Source organism: Muntiacus reevesi, chromosome 9, assembly GCF_963930625.1.
Source record: "Muntiacus reevesi chromosome 9, mMunRee1.1, whole genome shotgun sequence".
In the NCBI taxonomy this organism is placed as follows: Eukaryota; Metazoa; Chordata; class Mammalia; order Artiodactyla; family Cervidae; genus Muntiacus; species Muntiacus reevesi.
In genome coordinates, this window is record NC_089257.1 from 27,374,183 (window position 1) to 27,400,677 (window position 26,495).

A 26,495-nucleotide genomic window follows, 5' to 3' on the forward strand; every position below is an offset into this window, starting at 1 on the left:
AATTTCATGAAGGCCAAGAGGTAAGGAAGCTGCAGAAGAAGAGTTTGAAGCCAGCAGAGTTGGTTCATGGGGTTTAAGGAAAGAAGCCGTTTCCAAACCATAAAAGTGCATGGTGAAGCAGCACGTGCTAATGCAGAAGCTGCAGTAAGTTATCCAGTAGATCCACCTGAGATGGTTAACAAAGGTGGCTACACTAAACAACAGATTGTCACTGTAGATGCATGTTGGAGGACAAAGGGAACAGAAAATGCCCACCTATCTGAGAAGGCATCTTGAGACTGAAAAATCAGGCAGGAAGCTCCATAAAATTAATGGATCAGTTTATTATACGGTATCTTCCAGGGTGGGATCAGGTAGACAATTTGGAAGCATTCCACACCTCTGAGGAGCCTCTGGCACAATTTTATAATTAACCTCGAATATAGAGATATGTGCTTAGAAATAGGATGTGCATTCTTAAGTCAAGATTTATGGTAGGTAACTAGTCTCTTGGGACTTCCCAGGGGGCACTAGTGGTAAAGAACCCACCTGCCAATGCAGGAGACACAAGAGATGCAGGTTCGATCCCTGGACTGGGAAGATCCCCTGGAGGAGGGCATGGCAATCCACTCCAGTATTCTTGCCTGGAGGATCCCATGGACAGAGGAGCCTGGTGGGCTATGGTCCATAGGGTCTCAAAGGGTCAGACACGACTGAAGCAATTTAGCGCTAGTCTCATGGGCACCAGGAATACATCAGGGAAGGACTAGAGAACATTGAGGCAAACTGGTCCTGTTCTTAAACAATATCTATTAACTACAAAGCCTTTGATGACAGAGAAATGATTCAGTGCACAGCACAGTCCTGGGTAAGGTCAGCAAAGCGCAGTGCAAGTTGCTCAGTCATGTCCGACTCTTTGCGACCCCCATGGACTGAATTCTCCAGGCCAGAATACTGGAGTGGGTAGTTTTTCCCTTCTCTAGGGGATCTTCCCAACCCAGGGATCGAATCCAGGTTTCCTGCATTGCAGGCAGATTCTTTACCAGATGAGCCACAAGGTCAGTATAAAGGACAGGAGAAACTCTTAAGTGTCCAAATGGCATCAGTTATGCCAACAGTCAAGAAACAACACAGTCTTAGAAGGGGATGTCATCCAGGACTTTTATAGCCAGAGAGAGGAAATCAGTGCGTGGTTTTGACGCTTCAAAGGACAGGCTGACTCTCTTATTAGGGGCTAATGCAACTGGTAACTTAAAGTTGAAACTAATGGTCATTTACCATTCCCCAAACCCTAGGGCCCTTAAGAATTATACTAAATCTATTTTGCCTGTGCTCTATAAATGGAACAACAAAGCCTGGATGACAGCACATCTGTTGACAACATGATTTAATGAACATTTTAAGCCCACCATTGAGATTACTGCTCAAAAAAGAAAAGATTAAACAACAAAATATTGCTCATTGACAATGCACCTAGTCAACCAAGAGTTCTGATAGGGATGTATGGTGAGATTCACACTGTTTTCATGCCTGCTAACACATCCATTCTGCAGCGTGTGGATCAAGGAGTAATTCTGGCTTTACGTCTTATTATTTTAAGAAATATATTTTGTAAATTTCATAGATAGTGATTCCTCTGATGGATCTAGGCAAAGTCAACTGAAAATGTTCTGGAAAGGATTCACTATTCTAGATGCCATTAAGAACACTCATGATTTATGGGAGAAGGTAAAAATATCAACATTAACAGGAATTCAGAAGAAGTTGATTCCAGTTCTCATGGATGACGTCAGTGGGGGAAGTAATTGCAGATGTGATGGAAACAGCAAGAGAACTAGAATTAGACATGGAACCTGAAGATGTGACTCAACTGCTGTCATCTTATGATAAAACTGTAATGGGTGAGGAGTTGCTTCTTATGCATGAGCAAAGAAAGTGGTTTCTTGACATGGAACCTACTCCTGGTGAAGGTGCTATGAAGCCTGGTGAAAGGACAACAGAGAATTTAGAATACGACATAAACTTAGGTGACAAAGCAGCAGCAAGGTTTTGAGAGGGTTGATTCCAATTTTAAAAGAAGTTCTAATGTGGTTAAGATGCTATCAAACAGCATTGCAGTCATAGAGAAATGATTCATGAAAAGAAGAGTCCGTCTGGCAAACGTCACTTGACTTATTTTAAGAAATTGCCACAGCCGTGCCAGCCTTCAGCAACCACCACCCTGATCAGTCAATGGCCATCAACACTGAGGCAAGATTCTCCACCAGCAGAAAGATCATGACTTGCTGAAGGCTCAGGTGATGGTTAGCATTTTTTAGGCAATAAAGTATTTTTAAATTAAGGTATGTATTTTTTAAGAGATAATGCTATCGCACATTTAACAGCCTACACTATAGTATAAACAGAACCTTTACATGCACCAGGAACCCCAAAATGAATAGACTCACTTTATTGTGATATTTGCTTAATTGTGGCAGTCTGGAACCAGACTCAACAATATTTCTGAGGTCTGCCTGTATTTGCTCAGTCACTCCCCACATCTGACCAAGTATAAATGGGTTTCTAGTCCTTGCAAATGCCCTTGACTAGAATATCTTCCAGATTGGACTAAATGGCCACATTTAATTTCTAACACTTGGACCCAAGTCAGTCACTGCTCCAAGCTAAATTACTATCTTTCCCTAAGCATATTTGGCTGCATTTTGTTAGAAAAGTCCAAACTACTTTCTGATGTGTAACAGAAGGAGTGAATTACATTTAAATTCTGTTCTCAGACTTTAAAATAATATGTAATTTTATTCATTAAACAATGAATGCCTACATGCTTGTACAAAAAAAAGAAGCCTATTTATTGGTAATCAGTATTTAAATCTTTTGATATATTTTGTTAGTTCCTGCCTGTTAGAGAAGCATTTTAATCAGGTATTTAAATTTTTCTCCTCCTCCATCTGTACTCTGAGGGGTTTTTTTTCTTTTCTTTTTTTAAAAAATCACGAATCCAACAATATCCTATCCATTCTTTCATCAAGAATGCCCAGAAATTATACATGCCCTTCTGCTGAATTCTTAAATTAACAAATGCACAATGTAAATTCTGGCACCAGAGAACTGATTCCTACATGATCCACCCTGTCTTAGTCATTAATCAACTCAGGTTGCTTGTTTGGATCCATGGCACTAAGAGAAGAATACACCCCTAAAGTATTCAACTGCAGTGGAGAACCCATTTCCTTGATGGCACTCTCTAGAAAAAGCCAAAATGCTTTTCTTTTCATGAACTCAGAAAACTCACATCAAAACTAGTTCCAAAAAATGTTTATTATGCCACAAATGCATTGTCCTCTATACTTTTGTATTCAACATCTTTTTCCTTTGCAAGAATTTAGGGAGTCCCTCATATAACCCTTGCCTACTTTTTTAAACTTCCTAGCACAGTTCAAGAAACGCATCACAGACAAGTGTTCAGGCAGCATGGTGAAATGGAAAGCAAGCCTGATCACGAGTAAGTGGGCTCGGGGCTGAAGGCCTTGGGCAGGTCACTCCACTTCTCCGAACGTTGGCGTCCTTCTTGGAGGTCACCAAAGGTCCTCTTGTTCTTCAAGGTTTCTTCAACTGTCTGGAGGGTCATGAGGAACACAGAGTCTCTGGGCTCTCATGGCACTTCTGAACACTTGCCTTTTCTCAAGGCCAGCCATCCAGGTCTCTGTCATCTCCTGACAGTCAGGAGAATCTTCAGAAAAGGGACCCCCATCTTAGTCACAGGACATCAAACAATGCTGGCCATCTTTGCATTGGTGGGACAACATGGACCACACTGATTTCTTCTCAACTTAAGGTTTTCCTCCCATATACTGCTCTTCAACCTGTGGTGTCTAGTTTAAGAGCGTGTCTGACTTAGCATGCTATATTTGTAGTCATCTCCACTGACTGACTTGGTATCTCACGGGACTCTGCACAGCTCACCATGATTTTTCAGCATCCTCCAGCCAACTGGAGCCAGACCACTGCGCACTGTGGGCTCCTCCTCTGTGAGTCACTGGGACATCCAAAGTGTAGACACTGTCTTGGAAGCATGTGTATATATTTAAATTACACTAAGGTCTTGAAACTTCATTTTCACATACAGTATTTCCAAGCATTTACCAAGTAGACAAAGTACTGGGTTGATATCATTGCACTGATGAGATAGTAATATCATTGATAAGGCGGGACAATGTAGCTGACTTTATCAGACTCATACCATTTGCATGAAAAGGCTGAGTTTCTTTGGCTCTTTGTTCATTCAACTGCACTGAATACCTATTTGGATAGACTTAGGCATTGTGTTAATCTGTCAATAAAATCTTGCACTGTCCACAGTGTTTGCAAACTGATTTAGGTTTGGGGTTACAACAACTGGCCATTGGTAGAAATATACCATATATACACATGGAAATTACAAAAATACATTTTATTTATAGCTGATTTTTTTTTTAAGTAACAAAAAACTAACACTATGAAAGATCAACCAGCATACCAAAAGGACGCTACCTAATATCATCCGAACAAGAGACTGGTTGGGGGGATCCATGACACATCATCTCCAGAACATTGCAGAAAGGGCAATTTGCCATTGAGAAATAAAAACAGCTTGAAAAGTCTGTGCTTTGACAGTTTGATTCTCTCACTCTAATCAGTTCCATTCCTACTCTTCCCTCAATTTGAAAATTTCCACCTTCTTCTCTCAATAAAGACCAAAGAAACTCATGAGGAGAATGGAAGGATGGACTCAGAGGAGATGAATACAAGCTGAAGCTAGATGGATCATGGGTGAACGCAGGAAAGGACCTTACTCCCCAACAGACACCATGAAAGCCCTTAACATTGAGCACAGCTCCCAAAGTTGGTGATGGAACCAGGGTGTCCCTCCCCCTGGGCTACCTGAAGTCAGCGTTGACAGTCAGCAGCTGGTGCCTCAGGGCTGCAAGGCAATGTCCACAGAGCTCTGGAGGCTGACCTACCATGCCAGGAAGCCTAACTTACAGCATCATGGTCACGAGGTCAGAAGCCCGCCATTGCGGCAAATGTCCTCCTATGTCTATTAACTACAGGGACAAGTACGGGAGGGGACTGGCTAACTCCATACACCTTTAAAAATGGTATTTACATTGAACGTAAATCAACAGATTTTCTACATTCAGAAGCGTCTATAAACAGAGGCTGCAGCCTGGGGAGACTGGGTTCACTATTCCTGCTTCCAACAGGCATCAATGACTATTTCCTTTTGTATCACTGGGCAGCACATGCTGGACATCATTGTTGAAGAGACAGAGATTTCCTTGTAAAAGTCGATGTATCTATTGTCCCCCCCAAAAGAGAGAAGCTCTGTTCTCAGGCTACCTTCACTGCAGGGCAAAAAAAAGCTGTTTTTCTTTTGTAGGATCCTAAAAGCTCTTAGCACCGATGCTCTTCGAGCTAGAGCCCAACTTGCAGAATACTCTATTTCCAACATGACAACACCTTTTCAAAGAACCTGTCAACACAAATCCACCATTCCCTCTTATCTTCTCTCTTTCTCGGCCTTTGTTGAATTAATTGGGGGTGGGGGGAAGAGTCAGGACTGTGTATAGGTGCAGTCATTGACAGTCCTGATTTTCATCCAATTTATTTGACTTTGAATATGAACCTTTAAAAGAAAAGGACTCAAGTTTCTTGGCTGGAGTCGGTGTCTCCCTTGGAGACTGGAGGTGACTGGATAATTATAGTTCTGGCTGAATGAGAGAACAGTCTGGGGCTTCATCACACGCCTGCATTGCCTTTAACACAGAAACAGAGTTAACATGCAGAGGTCACTGAAGATAGAGCTGTGCTCTCCCCCTTCTGGTGACCTGTTAAAATGTGGTATTGGACAGGAATCTGCAGATTAGCAAGCGTCTCCTCTCTCGTGACTAACGCTCCATAGGAGAGGGAATACACCCACAGCTCAAACAGTTAACAGAGTATCAAACATATGGTCCCACATGCGGACTTGTTGACATACAATCAGTTGAATAGGCCAAGCATCCCGTTGTTCAAGAGTTTCCTGTTCCCCAGAAGCCCCTCTGTTCACCTTTTTAGAAACTGAGGGTGAGAAAGACTCCCACATTGTTTCATGTCTCCAGTCCCACCATGCCTGGAGAAACCCAAAGCCTGCTTCTTCAGAGTCTGGAAGTCTCAAAGGGTGAAGGCATTAGACCTGGAACTCGAACATGTCTGTCTGTTTCTTGGCAAGCTTGGCCACCTCTTCCCGGATGGCTTTCACCAGGGCTGCCGTGGAAATGTTGGTGAGGGGGGTGTCGGATGGGTCGTTGTCCGCCAGGCTCTGCTGTGAGGCTGCTGTGGAGGGCACCGGGGCCTGCTCCAAACTGGGGTGCAGCCCAGCTGGCTGGCTGTACTGACGAGGGAGCCTGGAGGGCGAGTTCTGCTGATACCGGGATCGGGGGTAAGCCTCGATGTACCCCGGGAGGGGGACCTGCAGAGCATGTCGGGAGAGAAGACAGGGCCAGGTATCAGGAATGGGCTCAAGTCATAGGATACACTAGATACCAAAGGAGGAGGGGATTGAGGACAATGAAAGAGATTTACAAGAAAAGGAAGGCAACTCGCCACTGTGCAGATATAAAAGCTAGGTGACTTGGACTCACTGGTTCTGCCGGTTGGATGAATTAAATAGGCATTTTACACTTTGTGCAAACAGTGGGTACATACCCAGTCTACATCTGAATCTACCTGGCTACCTTTTTTTTTTTTTTTTTTTTTTTCTGGCTACCTTTTTAATATAAGCACCATCTAGGTAGAGAAGTGTTGTTCTTTAAGGACCTCAAAGGACTCAGGAATTTATTACTAATGACAACAGTTAATGCTGAACGAGCCCTGTGCTAAGGGCTTTCCAATCATGATCTCATTTAATTCTCAAAGCAATTCTCCTAGGAGGTAGGTATTGTTACCCTTATTTTACATAAGAGGAAACAAAAACAAACAGTGTCTCAGTCAAAGCTGCCACAGCTAACAAGCCACAGAGACAGGCTGGCTTCAAGGCTGGGAGTTAATCACTGAACTATCACGTCATGCATCTGGAATATGATCTTGGCGTCTTGAAAAATTTTCTTTTCATTAAAAGTGGAAGATAGTTCTATCCCAATAATATGGACACTTCTAGAAATATGGGCAGGACAATGATTCAGAATTCAGGATCGACTTGCCCACAGGAATAGGGCCACACATGGGGATACTGTTTCCAGGGTAATCCACAAAAGATCTTTATATCCCATAATGCTACTTGCATCACTGTGAGATAAGTGATGGACCTGGAACTCAGGGCCCATGGATCACATAGGCCCTGGGGTGCTGCAGGGGATGGGACATATGTGGGCAGTAAGGCAGCTTTCCAGGAGAAGCATCTTAGCTGAGTCTGGAGAGGAGACGGTTAGGATGGGGAGGCTGTCTTGCGGAAGACAAGGTGGAAGGGGCATTCCAGGCAGAGGGAGAGCCATGCAGAGGCCTGGCAATACATGGAAGACAGTGTCCCCAGGGAGGTTCAGTAAGGTGGTCTGACCACAGAGGGTGTGTGCGGTGTGGGAGGAGTTCAGGAAGAAGGGTGCGCAGGACCAGATCAGAAAGCCACTGAACCCCAGGCTACCGAGTTACATTTTCTACGGCCCACTTCTGAGGAATTCAGCATGTTCCCATTCTTTACAGAGACAGGTGTGTGGGAGCTGGTGAGGATGGAGTGGGATGAGGTTGGATGATGATTCAGAAATTCTGGATGGGTGAACATGCAGTAGGAAAGCAGGCCCCTCCTGGTCCCTGTCAGAGGTTCTGATGAGCCTCCTGAGAAGGCCTGGCCTGGGAGTCACCGGGGTGTCAGGTGGAGGAAAGGTCTGTGCTGTAGGAAGGAACACTCTGGAGGAGGTGGACCCACTGGAGGTGGTGAGGAGACAGGATCTGAGGCTACCTCAAAGGGCCTGGTGAGAACCAGGGAGGACCCGAATAAAGAAAGAAGTGATGGGAGGCCCCAAAGTCTGGGGCTTTAATTTCCCTATAAGACCTGGCAAAGAAAGACAAAGTTGCAAATACATTGCACTTGCATCTTAGAGGAAAACTGGAGTCAGACTGCCCAAGTCCTTGGGCCATGTGAGCTGGGGATACACTGGTAATTAACTGGGGGAACAGAGCGCCAAGGCCAGGACACAGGGTTTGCCTGTCAGGTCTCAGCTCACACTCCTTTTCTCCTGAGAGACCTTCCCCAGCTCTGTGTTAGTCAAGGGCTCCCTGTAAATTCATTCCATGCACTTTGTCTAGCATAACTAGTCACCACTCATGACTTCATCACCCATCTCAGGCATTGACTTGTGAAGGCGAAACTGTGTCTCACCTGCTTATCACTGTGTACCAGTGCCCCGAACTGTGCATGGTACACAGAAGGGAGGGTCTTAGGACCCAGGGTTCTGAGCAGCATAATTGGAAAATCATTGAAGGATAGGCACCTGGCACCCTATGTTTGTGAAAGAAGCTGCCATGTCCCCTTTCCCTGGATTTCAAGTTCAGCTGGTGCTGAGGGTCAGTGTCCAACTATTGAGACCTCCCAGCTCTGCAACATTAACTGACTTGGTGCTGGTGGCTGGGACAGGCCAGGGGCACCTGACTCCACCGGTTCAGTTCAGTTCAGTCGCTCAATCATGTCTGACTCTGCGACCCCATGGACTGCAGCATGCCAGGCCTCCCTGTCCATCACCAACTCCTGGAATTTACTCAAACTCATGTCCATTGAGTTGATGATGCCATCCAAGTAGCTCATCCTCTGTCGTCCCCTTCTACTCCTGCCCTCAATCTTTCCTAGCATCAGGGTCTTTTCAAATGAGTCAGTTCTATGCATCAGGTGGCCAAAGTATTGGAGTTTCAGCTTCAGCATCAATCCTTCAAATGAATATTCAGGACTGATTTCCTTTAGGATGGACTGGTTGGATCTCCTTGAAGTTCCAGGGACTCTCAAGAGTCATCTCCAACACCACAGTTCAAAAGCATCAATTTTTTGGTGGTCAGCTTTCTTTATAGTCCAACTCTCACATCCATACATGGCTACCAGAAAAACCATAGCTTTGACTAGACGGACCTTTGTTGACAAAGTAATGTCTCTGCTTTTTAACATGCTCTCTAGGTTGGTCATAACTTTTCTTCCAAAGAACGAGCATCTTTTAACTTCATGCCTGCAGTCACCATCTGCAGTGAGTTTGCAGCCCAAAAAAATAAAGTCTGTCACTTTTTCCATTGCTTCCCCATCTATTTGCCATGAAGTGATGGGACCAGATGCCATGATCTTAGTTTTCTGAATGTTGAGTGTTAAGTCAACTTTTTCACTCTCTTCTTTCACTTTCATTAAGAGGCTCCTTAGTTCTTCTTTGCTTTCTGCCATAAGGGTGGTGTCATCTGCATATCTGTGGTTATTGATATTTCTCCTGATAATCTTGATTCCAGCTTGTGCTTCTTCCCTCCCAGCATTTCTCATGATGTACTCTGCATATAAGTTAAATAAGCAGGGTGACAATATACAGCCTCCTTTCTCGATTTGGAACCAGTCTATTGTTCCACATTCAGTTCTAACTGTTGCTTCTTGACCTGCATACAGATTTCTCAGATGGCAGGTCAGGTGGTCTGGTATTCCCATCTCTAAGAATTTTCCATAGTTTGTTGTGATCCCCACAGTCAAAGGCTTGGTGTAGTCAATAAAGCAGAAGTAGATGTATTTCTGGAACTCTCTTGCTTTCTCGATGATGCAACGGATGTTGGCAATTTGATCTCTGGTTCCTCTGCCTTTTCTAAATCCAGCTTTAACATCTGGAAGTTCACAATTCACATACTGTTGAAGCCTGGCTTGGAGAATTTGGGGCATTACTTTGCTATCATGTGAGATGAGTGCAATTGTGCAGCAGTTTGAGCATTCTTTGGCATTGCCTTTCTTTGGGACTGGAATGAAAATACCTTTTCCCGTCCTGCGGCCACTGCTGAGTTTTCCATATTTGCTGGCATATTGAGTGTAGCACTTTCACAGCATTATCTTTTAGGATTTGAAATAGCTCAACTGGAATTACATCATCTCCACTAGCTTTGCTCGTAGTGATGCTTCATAAGGCCCACTTGACTCTGTACTCCAGGATGTCTGGTTCTAGGTGAGTGATCACACTATCGCGGTTATCTGGGTCATGAAGATCTTTTTTGTATAGTTCTTATGTGTATTCTTGCCACCTCTGCCACCTCTTCTTAGTATCTTCTGCTTCTGTTAGGTCCATACCATTTCTGTCCTTTATTGAGCCCATCTTTGCATGAAATATTCCCTTCAGAAGATGAGGAGATGACATACTCTTCCCCTCTTACAGGAGATGCAGTTGGGACCCATCACACCTTGTGGACCAAAATCCAGGACTGGCAAACATCACTCCTTGCCTAGCCAGTGCCCATGGCAGGCATCCCCTATAGACGACAGCAGTTTCCTGCTGAGCCTGGTCACTCCTTCCCAATCCCTCTCCATCTAGCACCAAGAATGAAATCTGTTTATCAAGCCAGGTCCAGGTGTTATGCAAGCTAGCTCCTTTCATTTGGATACCTGGAATCAGGAAGGCCAGACATCCAAATGATGTGTGTGTGCGTGCATGCAAAGTCACTTCAGTCATGTCTGACTCCGTGTGACCCTATGGACTGTAGCCCGCCAAGCTTCTCTGTCCATGGGATTCTACAGGCAAGACTACTGGAGTGGGTTGCTGTGCCCTCCTCCAGGGGATCTTCCCAACCCAGGGACAGAATCCACGTCTCTTAAATCTCCTGCATTGGCAGCTGGGTTCTTTACCATTAGCACCAGCTGATGGTAAGCACTTTTTGCTTCTCACATGGATGTAGTTGTTGTTCAGTTGCTAAGACATGTTGGACTCTTTGCGACCCCATGGACTACAGCACACCAGGCTTCCCTGTCCTTCACTATCTCCTGGAGTTTGCTCAAACTCATGTCCATTGAGGCAGTGATACCAGAGGGTGAACGTTTTCTCCAATGGAATATCTTTCTCAAGCTGACAACCAGTCTCTCTGAACCTCCTGTACTGTCTTTCAAATGCGATAAAGCACCTGACCTCCCAACTGGCTACTGTGTTCCACGCAAGAGGCCATACCTGCTTACCTGCAGATGGTAACTGGGCTCCATGAAAGACCCATCTAGGCTGTAGCAATCATTTTTATCTTAAAAACAGCTAATAGGAAACTAGCTCTCCCTCACACTGGGGATGGGGGTGGGAGAGTGCGGTGATCAAGTCATCCTGTTCAAAAGATGAGGTTTTGATTTGCTGGGTTCCCTTTCCTTCATCTTTAAGGCAACACGAACCCAGAGGCATCTGAGTTATGTCGCCATAAGCCTGGCTAAGTGTTATCTGTAAGTATCTTGAAGGCAAGGGCCAAGGTTTTGTAAATACCTCTGCTGACTCCTGCCAAGCACCCAGCGCACTCTGCACACAGAGGGTGAGCTGACAAAGCTGCAGGTTTACTGCCTAATTAGCACATGTTAAGTATCATCTACTTTCTGAAAGTACACATTATGTTTAGATTGCAAGTGGAATTATGGAGTCAAATAAAATCTGAACTGATCAACCCACACCCCGTGATGTCAGCTGTTTAGAAGAGCTGAGCATGACAAAGGAAGCAAAAAAGGCCCAGTAACAACCAGAACACAGGCCAAACACTCCCACACTAAGATGTGTAGACTTATCAGTAGGGAATGCCTCTAGTTACTCTCTTAGAGCTTATTTACTCCAACTCTACAAACAACTCTAATGAGCTCAGACGTGCCTCATTTGCAGATAATAGTACATTAGGAAAAGCATATTTAAGGGCGAGTATATCTGAAGGTGGGGACACTGGCAGCAATAGAAGGAGTGAGCTGGGAGCAAGGTCATAGAAAGAAAAACCATGCTAAGCCTTGGAGTAATTCCAAAAAGCAGAGTTTGGAGATGTTTGACGTAGAAGTAATTCTACAAACCATCAGAGCCCATCTTATAGGCATCATTTTAGTACAGTGAGGCATAATAATGATGTTGACTCATTTGTTAAAAACAAATTAAATTATGTTTTTCTTCTAAAGAAGGGGAGAAGGATGTAATTCATTCCAGAATTTTAAAATTCAAGGTAGCACATAATTTAAAGATATTTTGGCAATTAAAGGGATGAGCTTTTTTTAAAGATAACTTTTTTAATATACAATTTTAATTTATTTATTTATGGCGGTGCTGGGTCTTCATTGCTGCGTGGGCTTTTTCCTAGTTGTGGAGAGCGGGAGCTACTCTCTGCACTACACAGGCCTCTCATTGTGGTGGCTTCTCTTGTTGAGAAGCATGGGCTCTAGAGCACAAGCTCAATAGTTGTGACGTGTGGGCTTAGTTGCTCTGTGGCATGTGGAATTCTCCCAAATCAGGGATCGGGAGACACAATGCATGTGTCTCCTGCATTGGCAGGCAGATTCTTTAACTCTGAGCCACCAGGGAAGTTCAGGGATAATTTGCTCATCAGGAAAATTAATAAATATGTAGGGAAGTTTTACCCTGACGATGTTGTTTAAATGTGGCACCACTACAATAAGAGTAGACACCAATGCTGGGGCTGAACTGAACCTGTAGGGGTAGACAGTATGGACCCTAGGGGTCTGGACAGAGAGAAAAGTTGACACAGGCCTTGGGGGTCAATGTGTACTGACAAACGCTGAAATAAACCCTAAAATGAATACAGCACCACGGGCCCTCAGACGACAGCCTGCCTTTCTTATCCATGATGGATGGTCTCACGCAGGGACTGCAGCAACTCACTCTAGGGGCCATCACTGTGCTATTTTTGTTTGCTTGTTTTTTGTTTTTCATTTGGCAGTGCTTTAACAGGTGGCTGAAAGGCAGGTTTGGGTGTGCAAGTTCAGGTTCAGCTTGTCACTGCCCCTCTTTGGTCTAGGCTGGGTCAAGTCGACTGTGCCATAAACTCCTAGTCATATAAGGAAGAAACCAGGGGACTGTGACAGGAGAGTCTTCAGCTGAAGACATGCAGAAAGCCTTTGGATCTACATGCAAAGTAGTTCTGTCCTGGGTTACTAATACTTCTTTTTCTGGTATTGCATCTAAAATTCTTACAGGATTTTAAAGTTGAAAGGAACAAACTTAGTGAAGGCTTTGGAGCTGAGAAGATGCAGGTCTGAATGCTGGATACGTCATGGGAGCAACAATAATACCTACATGATGGGTCTTGTGTAGATTAAGACAACATAAATAGAACATCTAACATGGTGTCTGGCACATAGAAAATACTCAAAAAATGACAGTGAATATAAAAATGTATTTGACTAAGGGTGCCCTCCAGGAAGAGGTGGAATCTGACTGAAGGATATCACCACCACCACCATCTCCCCAACCACAACCCCCTCCAGCTGTCTCTTCTAAAGGCTGACTTTCAACACCTGGTTGGTGAGAGGGGGCCTGAGATAACAAAACACTCAGTCTCAGCCTCACATTCATCTTCTCCCTGAAGTGGGTCAAGCAGGTAAAGTTGTGAGGGCATCAGCGAGGGTCTCACCGAATCAGCCCACTGGCTGGGGAGCTCGTTCTCTCCGGCGTAGGACATCCAGGCCTGGTTCCTGTAGGACGAGGGGGGCGTCGGGATGAAGTAGCCAGTGAAACCAGGTCTGTTGGCAGCTGGGATGGCAAACACTGCGGGCACCGTATTACCTGGCATGGAGGAGATGGATGGGTGAGATTAAGCCAGTGCCTTGCCCACTGGGCTGACATCTGCACAAGCTTGGGGAAGCTGGGAAACAGGATTCTGGCACTGGGGAAGGAGCTACGGGGGGGGGGGGGGGGTGCGGAGGGCAACAGATCTCCACCTGCAGCCTCAGCCCCTGCTCACCTGCCCAGAGAGTAGTAGAGTCACCTGCTGAGACTCGGACCTGGCTTTCTAGGGAAGCGATGGCCCAACTCCCCTTGCCGAGCCTCATCAACTCCCCCATCCCCATCCCACACCCCTGATCTGCTGGCAAGAGGAAATGACACCTTGGTGCTAGGGGTTTTCCTCCCAGAAGGATGGGTGTTTTTAAAGAGCCAAGAAGAGGAACCAAAAGGAATGGGTTTCATTAGTAGAATTTCTGGACACACTATACTTTAATAAGTGTTGACAACTGGGTGTTTTAGCCTAAAAGGAATGGTTTGACTAAAAGAAAAAACCCATTAGGGCATGTCCAAACTTCCATGTTCATTGTTTGTAATAGCAAAACACTGGAAACAACCAGTATGTCCCTCATTAGGGGACAGGATAAACTGGCATATCACATAATAGAATACCATATGGCAGTGAAAACAAATGAACTAGATCAATATGAGTGTAGCAACCTGGAGAACCCTTGCTAACAATGTTTAGTCAAGAAAATAGTGCAAAAGGAAAGGTATAGCTTGACATCACTTATGCAAATTTAAAATATATACAGCATTAATACAGTATATTGTTGTAACCAGTGAAACGTTAACACCTACAACTTAAGGACTGTGATTACCTCGGAGAAGGGGAATGAGTTGGGGGTAGGCAGCTATATCTGGAACGCTTGTTTTAAAGGTCTGAGATCTGGGAAGATGTTAACATCCACACTGACTGTAATATATCTTAGTATTTTGTCAGATTTCAGATACTGTAAACAAATAAAAGCAGTAGCTCTTCTAGCCAGGGCATCCAGAAATATGGTCGCTTTGATCCCTGAGCCTGGCAGACAGAAGGTGGAGAGAGCGGAAGGCAAACACAGAGGTGGAGGGGGTGAAGCTGGGGCAGGGCGCGGGCTTCTTCCAGGCTTTTCTCCTCTAGCCCACCTGAGTAATTTAAAGCCGACTGATCCAACTGCGCCACGGACACGGGGCCTCGGGACACCTGCGCGAAGGAGGCGCTGTCGTGCAGCTGGGCGGGCTCGGGCCCCGCGGACTCGGCCATCCTAGTCTTGCTGCCAACGTCCGAAGTGGACCTGGGCGGGGAGAGAGGCCACCTTAGCCGCCTGCCCGACCCGCGGTGAGGCGGGGCTCCCCGGGCAGGTCACCGCCGGGGAAGCGGGGGAGCGCCTCGGCCTCCGAGCGACAGGACTGCTGGGTCCTCGAGCCTGAGTTTGCAGCCCCCGGCCCCCCAGTAACAAAGGGGGCCTACACGCCCAGACCTGGAGCAGCCGTCGCGGTGGCCCGAGCTGGAGTCATTTTTAGACATGCAAGGTCAGTGCTCCCCTGTGGGTGGCTCTTGTGTCTGTGGGGGAGTAGAGCACTTCATTTCCACATAAACATGAGCCAAGCAATTAGCACTGGGTCTTAGCTGGGGATGGTCAACCTGGCAGGCGATGACATCACCGGCAGCCAATGGGAAGGCTTCGTCTGGAGAGCGGCAGCGGGAAGCAAAAGCCCCAGGCTCCGGAAGCTCCGGCTGGGGTAGGCTCTCTGCTCTCTGGAGCACGAGCTTAGCGCTTACTGGGTGTTATGAATGTGACAACACGTTTTTGTTTTTAAGTTCCACAGGTAAGCAGAGAATCTGGCCCGCTTAACACCCATTTCCACTTAGTGCTCAGAAAGCCAGGTAAGACGAGGGGCCTGGGGCACCGGCCTCTCCCCCCAGTATAAAGGGCGCTTTAGCCAGTCTGTCTTCTCTCTGGCAGAGACATTTGGCTTTCCTAAAATTCAGATGGAAGGAGGCAAAGACAGCCCCAGCGGGTGGCGGGCTGCCAGCCCCCAGGGCCACCTTCTGCGCAAGGTAGCAGGACAGGAGGCAGGGGTCTGAGTCCTACCTACCTCCTCCCTCTGAGCCCCAGTTTCCTCAGAGGGGAGGGTGACTCCACCTCAAAGGCTTCTCTCTGGTCCAACCCTCTGGGTTCCTATGGAGGGCAGTGACTTCCTGACACTCGGCAAGGATGGCAGATGGTGCAGAAGGGCATGAGAGGAGAAATAAGTAGGTTCCCGCCTTCAGCAAATGTAGCATGAATCACCGATGACAAGCTCCTCCAATTCAGAACCCTCAGGAGTAACTATTCCCCAGGGAGGGTCAGACACAGGCTGTGAGGATTAAATTTCACATGAGGTGGGTGGTGGGGGACCAGGCCAGTGGGGTCTCTCTTCCTTTCTCCTTCTCTCCTTTTCTCACTCCCACAGCTCTGGCTTCTCATGTGCTGTTTCTAGGCATCAGCTTCTCCTTTAGAAAACCATCCTGGGAAAATCCCTGGATTCTGCTCCGCACGCGTTGCCACCTGTGAGGACTCCCAGATCATTTAGGCCCTTGCTCTCATTTGACAGATAAGGAGAGAGGAGCCAGACAGGTGAGGCACCATGCCTGGGGTTACACAGCAGGCTACAGGCTGGTAAAGTGGAACCCTGGTCTGCTATCCCCACCCCCCAACCCCACTCTGAGCTTGACTGGTGTCAAAGGGGAATGCCTACATACAGTTCAGCATCCTAAACTGCTGGAAATGAAGGGACGTTGTTTCTGAGGAAAACTCATTTCTTTTCACCATTTTCACAAAGTTCAGACCTGTGGCCCACATAGAGTGTGACAAGCACTTTGGGGGAGGCCAGGGCAGTGGCCCATATGGACCCCAAGGCACAGTATCTCTCCAAGCCCTGGACATATTGGCTATTCCAACCTCCCCCAGTGCTCTTGGCTGTTGTTTCCTGTCTATATTTAAAGCATATGCTTTTTATAGTATTACAGAGCAAAGAGAATGCTGAATATATGCTTCTCAGCTGACCAGTCCAAGTTCATGTACTTTCAGCCTCCCCACCTTGGAAGGCAAGAGTTAGGGCAGGAGCCTGGACACACTGCTCCCCAACCTCTTGGACACCACCCCTCAGTAACAAAGGGTCTTCTGACGCACACACCTGCAGCAGGTGCCCAGACTTGAGATAGCTGTTGTGACGGCCCAAACTGGAATAATTTTTAGATGCTCAATGTCAAGGCATGGGGTTTTCAGGGTATGGGGCAGTTGACCTTGGGTTTTTTCAATTGTGCGTTCTACAGGACTTTCCATTTTCAATGGTAAGAAAATAGGCCAACCCTCTGTGGCCCCCACTTCTTTCATGGCATTCAAGGTACCCTGGTCACATGGTTGTCTGTACAGGTGATGCACCCCTGAATGGGGCAGGGCATGAAGGAAATATGTCAGGGCAGGGCTCACAGGACCAAATCCTCTGCAAATATTCCAAACAAGGCAAAGAGAGGAATGTGTTACCGCCTGAGAGAAGCGACAGCCACAGGGCCCGTCCTCGGAGGCACAGGTGGAGGGGGAGAGCCCATGACCATTTCAGGAAGCTGGGAAAACCTGTAGGCCTGCAAAAGAGACAAGCATGCAGGGAGATACATGTTAATATCTGGTGCTCATCAACACACAGGTTCTTCTTACTTAATAGAGAAGCAGACTTCAAGGGTTAGACTTTCCTTCTTTCCTCAAACGTCCCCCTTCCATCACCCTTAACATGTTCCCAGTCCCCTCTTCTATCTCATCTACCCCCACTCTTCGCGATGGTGGGCCCTTGCAGTCACAGAGTCCTTTAGTTGGTCTTAGAATCCGCCAAGTTGTTTCCTGCCTTGGGCTTCCCCAGGAATGTTCCTCTCCTGGTTCTTCCCGTGGCTCCTTTCTTCATGTCATTCATCCAGCCCCATATTCCCTTGGAGCTCCATATTCTGTTTTATTTTTTATCATAGCAGTTGTCACTCTGGTATTATATCATTGCTTATTTATTATTCACAACAAGACTGTAATGAGGGCAAGGGATCTGTTAGCTGTATCTTCACGCCTGGAACAGTGCCTGTTATATCCTGGATGGGCAATAAATATTAGATAAAGAATGAATCATTGATTGTGCTTATTTTCTCACTCATGGAAAGCGGGTTTCGTGGGGGAAAGCAATGGGTTTGGAAATCAGGAAGTATGGGTGGAGGTTTGCTAATAAATAGACTTTCTGTCCCTAAGCAAGTCAGGTGACTTCTCTGGACCTCACTGTCTTCTGCTGAGATGGAGACAAGGATGCGTTGCTCAGAGGGGTGGGTGCAAAGAAGATCAGGCCAGGCAGTGTATGTGTAAGTATTTTGCGATCTATAAAGCACTACTTAAAGATAAGTGATCAAAACCGTCATGTGAAGATTTTAATCAACTCGGGAGGGGAGAAAAGGAAAATGGTCAGAGACAGGACCAGCGAGCCAGACCATAGCCTCTGAGCAGGAGAAAATCTAGGAATGCTCTCTGCGAAGACAAGGCTTGGCTTGTGCCTCTTATTCATTTTTTTTCTATAGGTATCAGGTCTGCCATATCTCTTAAGGAACAAGATGATAGGGCTTTAAACCTGAAGATATCCAGACAAAAGGTAGCAGGAGAGAGAATCCATAAACAGGATCCTTTAAAATGAATGAGGGGAAAATAAATAAACAAATAAATAAAATGAATGAGGGCTTTTCCCTCTGGCATTATGGGCGTCCCATGTGGCACAGTGGTGAAGAATTCACCCGCCGATGCAGGAGACAAAAGAGATGTGAGTTCGATTCGATGTGAGTTCGATTCCTGGAGTAGGAAATGGCAACCTGCTCCAGTATTCATGCCTGGAGAATCCCATGGACAGAGGAGCCTGAGGGGCTACAGTCCATGGGGTCGCACAGAGTCAAACACGACTGAGCACACACATTATGGCAGACTACCTACTCATAAGGGCCAACCCACTAAATAACAAGTAGATCCTAGGTAAAACATGGCTTTTAATGCATGCTGGAATTGCAAGATGTAAGGAAATCTTAAGGATTCCCACCCACTATCCACCTTCTCCCTCCCACATCACAGCAAACTAAAATAAAAACTGTGAGCTGAAATCAGAGGTGGAAACAATGAGCAGTAAACAAATATGAAAGGTGAGATTGCCTGGAAAACAAATGCCATATTGGCAATCAATTATGAGATCAAGCCTGGGATAGGGCAAGGTGAGACAGGTAAAACTGAGATCCTTACAGCCAACATAGGCTCTTTTTTTGATTCAGTCATTCACATTCTGTGGACACGTCAGTCCCTCCGCACCTTATTATTTATTTTCCTGGTGAAATAAGGCACTGAAATACTTTGTGGGTTTCCACAAAAAAACATTTCTTTAGCCATGAAACCATTCTGACATAGCCCAAATACATAACCAAATCAAAGCAGAACTTCTCTGGTTGAAGTAGAGGGTGGGGATGCCCTGGTGAATTTGACCCTCTGCTTACCTGCATGATGGCACCTGGGGACTCCTTGAATCCCATGGTTTTGCAGAGTTTGAAAATCATTGTCCTTCCAGCTTGGCATTCCACTATTATCAACAAACCAAAAAGTAAGGACATGCCTTTCCCAAAACAGAGAAAGAGGTGTCTAGCCCCTCGTGTCTCTTCTGGCCTCTCCTGATATCAGTAGAGGAGACAGACAACTTATTTTTATCCCTGGTTCTTGGAAGGCATACTCTGTAGTCAACACAGTTTTCCAGCCAAGAAAATGCATTTGGTGTCTGTCTTGTAACAGTTAACCAAAGAATTGATTAAAAGTTCTGAAGTTTTGACAAGTACCAAGGGAATTTCCTTCTTTGGATGATTTTTCCAGGTACAAAGTAAGCCTGCACAGGAGATCAAGGTCTCCTTTGGTCTGTACCCTTGGCCCTCCTGGGCAGCTACAGGGTCACATGAAAAGCAGAAAGGCCACCTGTGCCCTTGGCTGAGGAATTCTCCCAAGCAGGGTCTTCCTCCCTTCCCCTGGTCAGTTCCCCCATGGGTCCAAGTCCTCCTGGATTTGTATTTGGCTTCTTTTCCATGCGTTTGGAACCTGACTCACTGCCAGCTGCCTTGTGACTCAGATCTCACTGGAAGCTATTGTTCAAAACTGTTACCTTGTTCCAGGTTTCTAGTTCCGTGACAGTGGCCGTGAGGGGCCCAGTCTGGCACCCAAGGACACCATCTTTTGGGATCCCTGTCCTCTGGCTAGAAAGGAGATCAGACACTCGGAACTGAAGGCAGGCTTTATAAATAGCTCTTAGGTCTCCCTGGTGGAAGAAGCCTGGATGTAACAAGAAGTGGCCACCCTTTGAGCTCAGAAGTTTGATTGTAAAAGTAGAAGAGATGGTAACCACGGTCTGCTCAAGGTTCCCAGTTCCGATGTCCTTGGGTAGGGGGCGAAGGGGCGGGTCAGGGTCATTCTTTCCAGCAAACCCAGTGGAGAATGAGCCCAGGTGAGACCTCCTGTGTGCTGAACCCTCCTTGTGCACATACATCCATCCAGAGGGGGAATCTGGTCGAGATCAACCTTCAGGGCGGGGGTGGGGGCGGTTAGCGCTAGAGGGGTGACAGGTCAAAGGGGGCAGCCTGCAGTTGGAGGAACAGATCAAGGTCTCAGGCTTTGCACTGGTGGGAGAGCGAGGACTCACAGGCCAAAGCCACCTACTCTAGTTGGAGGCCACTGTCCAGGGCCAGCCAGTCAGCCCCAGGCCAGAGTGGATATGCTAGTCTTTCCATTCCTGCTGACAATGCTGGCTTCCACTGCATGGCGCCCCTTCCACCACACCGCAAATACTGCTCAGCAAAACCTGTGTCTACCTAAGGCCCCATGCAGCTATAAATAACTTTACATCCTATTGCATAAAATAGAATCTTCCAGAGGATAGTTCTTATTTAGTTGAAAACAGAGGGCGTGGTAACTGAAGTCGGACCCCATGGTGAAAACCCAGTGTTTATCTTGATCTCTCAGCTTACCAGGAGTTACTGAGAGCAACACTGAGGCTCTCAAGGCCCTGGGATTCATAGAAGGTTCGAGCTGGACAGAGCAGGAGACACCAATACCTCACTCCTTACCTTAACACAGAGGGAAAAGGAAACCCAGAGAAGTGAGCTGACTTGCCCAAAATCACACGGCCAGTTTAAGGGCCCTGTCTCAAAATTCTGAGCCAAGGGTGGCATGGTGCAGAGCACATGGGTTTGGAGTCAGACAAACTGGAGTTGAAACCTGGCTTTACCAGGCGCTTAACCTCAAGTAACTTACCTCTCTGTACCTGTTTCCTCATTAATGAAAGTAATGGGATCATATCCCCATTTCAAAGGCTGTTTAAAAGACTCATTTTATATGTTGATGTGATGTCTGGCACATAGTGGGTACTCAATAAATGATATGCTCGTCCTTCTGAGACCAGATAGTATTTTGATACAGTAACTGTAGTAACCAAGACCTGGCCACCACAGTTCCTGGAATCCAGGGCCCTTCCCCTGCCCCAAGAACATCTTACCTTCCTGCCCCAGGGAAGGAGGTCCACTCCCACTAAAGATGGCCCAAGAGTCAGCTGTTCCTGGCATTTCAAAGGTAAAACTATTAAAATGTAAGAGTTTCGGATTTTGAATATCAAAAACCTAAGCCCTTAAAGCCCTCAAAGCCGATGCCAAAACAAGCTTCGAAAGAAGTGAGGTACCTTTAGACCAGCGGTCCCTAAGCTTTTTGACACCCCGGACCTGCTTCATGGGATACAATGCTCACATGGAACTGGGGAGGGGGGTGGTTTCAGGATGATTGAAGTGTATTACATTTATTGTGCACTTTATTTCTATTATTATTACATCAGCCCCACCTCAGATCATCAGGCATTAGATCCTGGAGGTTGGCAATCCCTGGTTTAGACCACTCTGCCCCTGTATTAGGCAAAGACCCTTAAGTAAAGAAGAGCAGAGCTTAGATGCTAATGAGTCTGAAGAAGGGGCTCTGTGTCCCATCTCATTCTGAGAGAACAGGGGATGGAGAGGTGGGAGAGAGAACAAATAGAAGGAAGATGCTAGAGAGAGAGGGGCAAGGGTGTGTGTGTGTGTGTGTGTGTGTGTGTGTGTGTGTGTAAGACAGAGAAGGGGAGAGAGAGGTGAGAGGCAGAAGGGACAGAGAAGGCTCAGGCATGGGAGAAAGGAAAAGAGAAGTCTGGAGAAAGGGAAAAGAAGGGAGGAAGGGAAAGAGTCTGCTTGTAAGCAGGAGGACCAGGAAACAGCTGTGCCCTACCCAGACTAACACCTGCAGACTAGGTGGAAAGGAGCACTTCTCAGAGGCGCCGCCCAGAGTAGTTAGATGAGAATAAACTGAGACCAAGTACTGAAGCTTTCTTCACACTCTGACCATGCTTTGCGCCTTGTAGGCACCCAGCCCTACTCCTACACACACACACACACACACACACACACACACACACAATAAGCTTAATCAGCGATGAGGAGGGAGGCCCTGGACTGAGATTGAGCTTTTGGCACTAGAACAACATCACAGAGAAATAGCTACCTGTCTTGTACACCTGAGTTTGTGAGCTAGGCTACATATTCCTCTCCTCTCTCCCTTTCCACACAGCATTCCTCTACAAAAATGTGATTTCTACTCACTTGAATGATTTCTCTAAACCTGAAGGGATATGCATTTGCCAGACACTGGGCAGGCTGTTGGTTTTCCAGGGGGATTCCTCGGGGTAGCCCATAGGCAAAGATCTCCAACCCAGGCTGTCCCAGGTAATATAGAGCGACCTACCTTCACAGACTCTGGGAGTTGGGCAACACCTCCTTGTTGGCAGCTAGCATAACTGACTCCATCTTGGGCCTGTTCAGTTCCTCCTGTCCTTCCATTGACCCTACCTGGGACTGTACCGGGTGGTAAATCACTTCTGTGCTGTCAAGGGCTTTGCAGTTAATAGATATTATCTAATGATCATTAGGTTCCAGGTGGCCTCTATGCTCTGCTACTCTCCAGTGATAAAGGCTTTCATGATGTAGTCCCTGCACTCATGAGACTAATTACCCATCATAAATCTTGACTTAGGAATGCACTCCCTGACTCCCTGTCCCCCAAACCCTAGGTTAACTATAAAACTGTCCCAGCAGCCCCTCTGCAGTGTTGAATGCAACTGCGAATGCTTCTGGATCACCCCCTGCCCCATCCTATCCACTGATTACATGGAACTGCCTCATTTTTAGGTCTCCAGATACCTTCTTGGTTTGTTGGGTTCCCTCCATCCTTGAACACCATTCAGCACTGCCTAGAGTAGACCTCTTCCTGTTGTTCAACTTCATCAAACTGCCAGTGACTTTTATGCAAGAACTAACATTGAGCACCCCCCGCCCCCACTTCCTGCCCCACCAAACCTGGCTGGATGGGAGCTCAGAATAGATTCAAATTAGATTTGGAGAAACACAAGAAATGTTTAATGTTTTTTGAACCCAAGTGCTGTGGATGTAAATTCCTGCCTGATATGCCTGGTTATCTCATCATTAAGAAAGTTTAAGAAGGGGCCTTTTGTTTTATTTTTGAGGGGAGAGGAGGAAAACAGGCTATAATCTTCTCAATTCTATCTTAATAGAGATGTCTCTCTCTTACAAGGGGTTATGATAGGAATGAACAAAACCCCATCCAACTGGGTAGGCTTCCTTATAAGAAGAGCACACTCTGAAGTTTAGATTTGAGATCTGGGACAGATCAGAGCCTGGGACAACCTTCTGGCTTGCCTGGCCAGAGTGTGGAAAGAACATGGGCTCTGAAGTTAGAGAGCCCTGGGTTCCAACCCCAGCTCTGTCTGGAGTCACCTTGGGCAAGTTTTCTTACTTCTCCAGGTCTCAGTTTCCCATGGAGTGCGTGGGGGATAGTAACGCTGGCTTCATGGGGTGGTTGTTAGCTCAGAAGAGACAATGTGCATGTGTGCCAAGCTGTGTCTGACTCTGTGTGATCCCATAGACTGTGGCCCACCAGACTCCTCTCTTCAAGGGATTCTCCAGGCGAGGGTACTAGAATGGTTGGCATGCCCTCCTCCAGAGGATCTTCCAAACCCAGGGATTGAACCTGCGTCTCCTGTGTCTCCTGCACTGCAGGCGGATTCTTTACCACTAGTAACACCTGGGAAGCCCTGAAAGACACAAGAGCACTTAGCCTAATATCCTATATAGTGGGAGCTCCATAGATAGCAGCTGTTGTTATTATCACTGTTAGTTGCATTTGTAAGGCCTCTAGTGGGGAAGATGTTTTCACCCTGCTACCTTTCTTGGAGGGCTTCCTGGGTAGCTTAGTAGTAAACAATCTGCCTGCGGATGTAGGTGACACAGGAGATGAGGGTTCGATTCCTGGGTCGAGAAGATCCCTGGAGAAGGAAATAGAAACTCCAGTATTCTTGCCTGGACAATTCCATGGACAGAGGAGTCTGGTGGGCTACAGTCCATGGGGTCACAAAGAGTCGGACACAACTGAGCATGCACACATACCTGTCTCAGCATCCCCTACTCTGACACCAACAGGAAGGCTATAGGATGTTTTCATTCCACTAGGCAGAGACCCATTATGGCTGCTAGCAAAATTGGATTGGTCATTAGGTGTCAAGTCTAATTTCTTCACAGATTCAAGGGGTAAAATATGATCAAGAGTCTCCTGAACTGAGGTGCAGGAATCCCCAGCTGCCAGCAATAACCTTTTCCATGATATAAATGCCATCAGCCTGGCCGAGTGCATTTAGAACCAGCAACTTCCAATTATCCTCCAGAAGAGCTTGGAGTGCTTCCTTTTTGGAAGCTGAAAAGTAATCATAGTTATCATTCTAAATTGCCACCATGTCCATTGATTTCCACATTATCATAGCACAAGAGGGCTTGGCAAGAACTTGGGTTAAGAATTATCATTGCTACTGTGTATTGTTAGCCATTTCTCTTTTCATTAAAATAAGGACCTCATGTGTTGTTGGCAAAAGGAAACCTTAACAATGAAAAAACTGCCTTTGATATTCAGTTTGATGGATCATCTCTCTTGCTGTGTTATTTCTCAGTCCACTTCCATTCTTTGGTGGCTTCATTTTTTAAAAGTATATAATACTAACGTTTCTGCCTTTCTTGGCACAACTGCCAATCCTGAATTATAGCAAACAGAACCATCTAAACTTTCATATTCCCACAATGACATTTTTAGATGGTTTTGTTAAATTGAGGCATATGGATGTGGGTTGTGGCATATTCTGGCCTGTCATTGGAAGTCTCATCCCAGTTGTTTAAGTTTTTCTCTCTGAAACCCAGATCTGTTCACAGATCCCCAGAGTCTGGCCTCTAGCTAGAGGGGCCCAGTCATTTCTGAGGATTATCTTTAAACAGAAGTGAGGCTTCCCTGAGTACCCAGAGCATGATCTTAAAAAGAATATAACAGAGTAGAAGAAAAAGATGTCATCTCAGAGGTGTCAGGAAAAGGGAGATAGACAGTGGAACCCGGTGGAAAGAAGAGAATATTTTTATAATAATGGCTACATTTATCCAGTAATTCCATGTACCAGGCTCCATACAAAGCACTCTGATTAAAATCCACTAACACCCATTGGGTGCTAAGTGCCAGGACCTTGCTGAGCATTTTACATGAATTATCATCCTTTCCCCCCTGCAGCTCTCTTCTCATCACCATTCTATGGCTGAGGAGACAGAGGCTCAGAGTTACGGTCACCAGGTAAGGTCATTCAGTTGGTGAGTGCCATTCCACTCTGGGTAGAGGGAGAATCTGGGGATATGGTCAATGTCTGGAATCAGAAAGGATGAGTCAATGAAACTGAAGTCAGTGTGGATCACTATAAGAATGGATACAGGTAGCCCTCCCCCAAAGGACAGCCACTTTATGTGGTAAGATTAGAGTGTTTTCAACATCTCAGTGAGAAAATCCCTGCTTTCCCCATAAAGAAGAGTACCAATTTAATGGGCAATTAGTTAAGAAAACTGTAATTGTGGAAACTGTAATACGACTGTCATGGGAAAGTATTTTAAAGTACCCGATTTGCAAGGCTCAGTGAGCATTTTTCTAACTCTTTCTGAAAAAAAAAGGGTATGTGGATCCTCATCTGATGGGAGCATGGCCAGTGGCGGCCCCAGAGTTGCTGGCCCTCTTCTGGAAGTCAGTGCTTCTAGAACAGATCCAGCAAAGTTCCTGGATGGCAGAGGCAATCTATTCCAGCTAGAGGGGCCCAGATCTATTCCTGAGATCTGGGCATTGACTGAAGTCTTCTATTTAACGTAAACACTGCATTAAGGGGACTTCCCTGGTGGTCCAGTGGTGAAGAGTTCACACTCCCAAAGCAGGGGGCCCAGTTTCGATGTCTGGTTGGGGAACTAGATCCTGTATGCTACAACAAAGACTCAGCACAGCCAAATAAATAAATAGTAAATATTAAAATAAAATCCTTTAAAAATTAAGAATTTTGCAGTGTATTCCACCTATATCTCAGAAAAATGGGATGCAAAAAAGATGTCCCACGTTTACCCTATTTCCTTTACTGACTTTGCTCTCTGGGTTTGCATATCACAGGCTGAGAAAAATGACTCTAATATCAACCGTTTTCCTTCTGACGACGTCGTACTTTCCCTAAACTAGCTTTTACTTAATGAAAGACCATAAAGTGAAGTCACTCAGTCATGTCCAACTCTGCAACCGCATAGACTGTAGCCTGCCAGGTTCCCCC

The 26,495-nt window shown here is 46.2% G+C and overlaps 1 protein-coding gene across 1 annotated transcript in view; it reads right to left on the reverse strand.

Annotated features, from left to right (window-relative positions):
* Positions 1–449: 449 nt before the first annotated feature.
* The window catches only part of KIAA1549L (KIAA1549 like), a 137,932-nt gene continuing 111,886 nt past the window's right edge, over positions 450–26,495 (reverse strand). Inside the window, exons 20-23 of the mRNA XM_065944681.1 lie at positions 17,246–17,343; positions 14,862–15,010; positions 13,585–13,736; positions 450–6,469 (exon numbers count right to left, since the gene is read on the reverse strand). Of these exons, the coding sequence (XP_065800753.1) occupies positions 6,188–6,469; positions 13,585–13,736; positions 14,862–15,010; positions 17,246–17,343 (681 nt within the window). The 3' untranslated portion in view covers positions 450–6,187. The remainder of the gene's footprint in view (positions 6,470–13,584; positions 13,737–14,861; positions 15,011–17,245; positions 17,344–26,495) is intronic.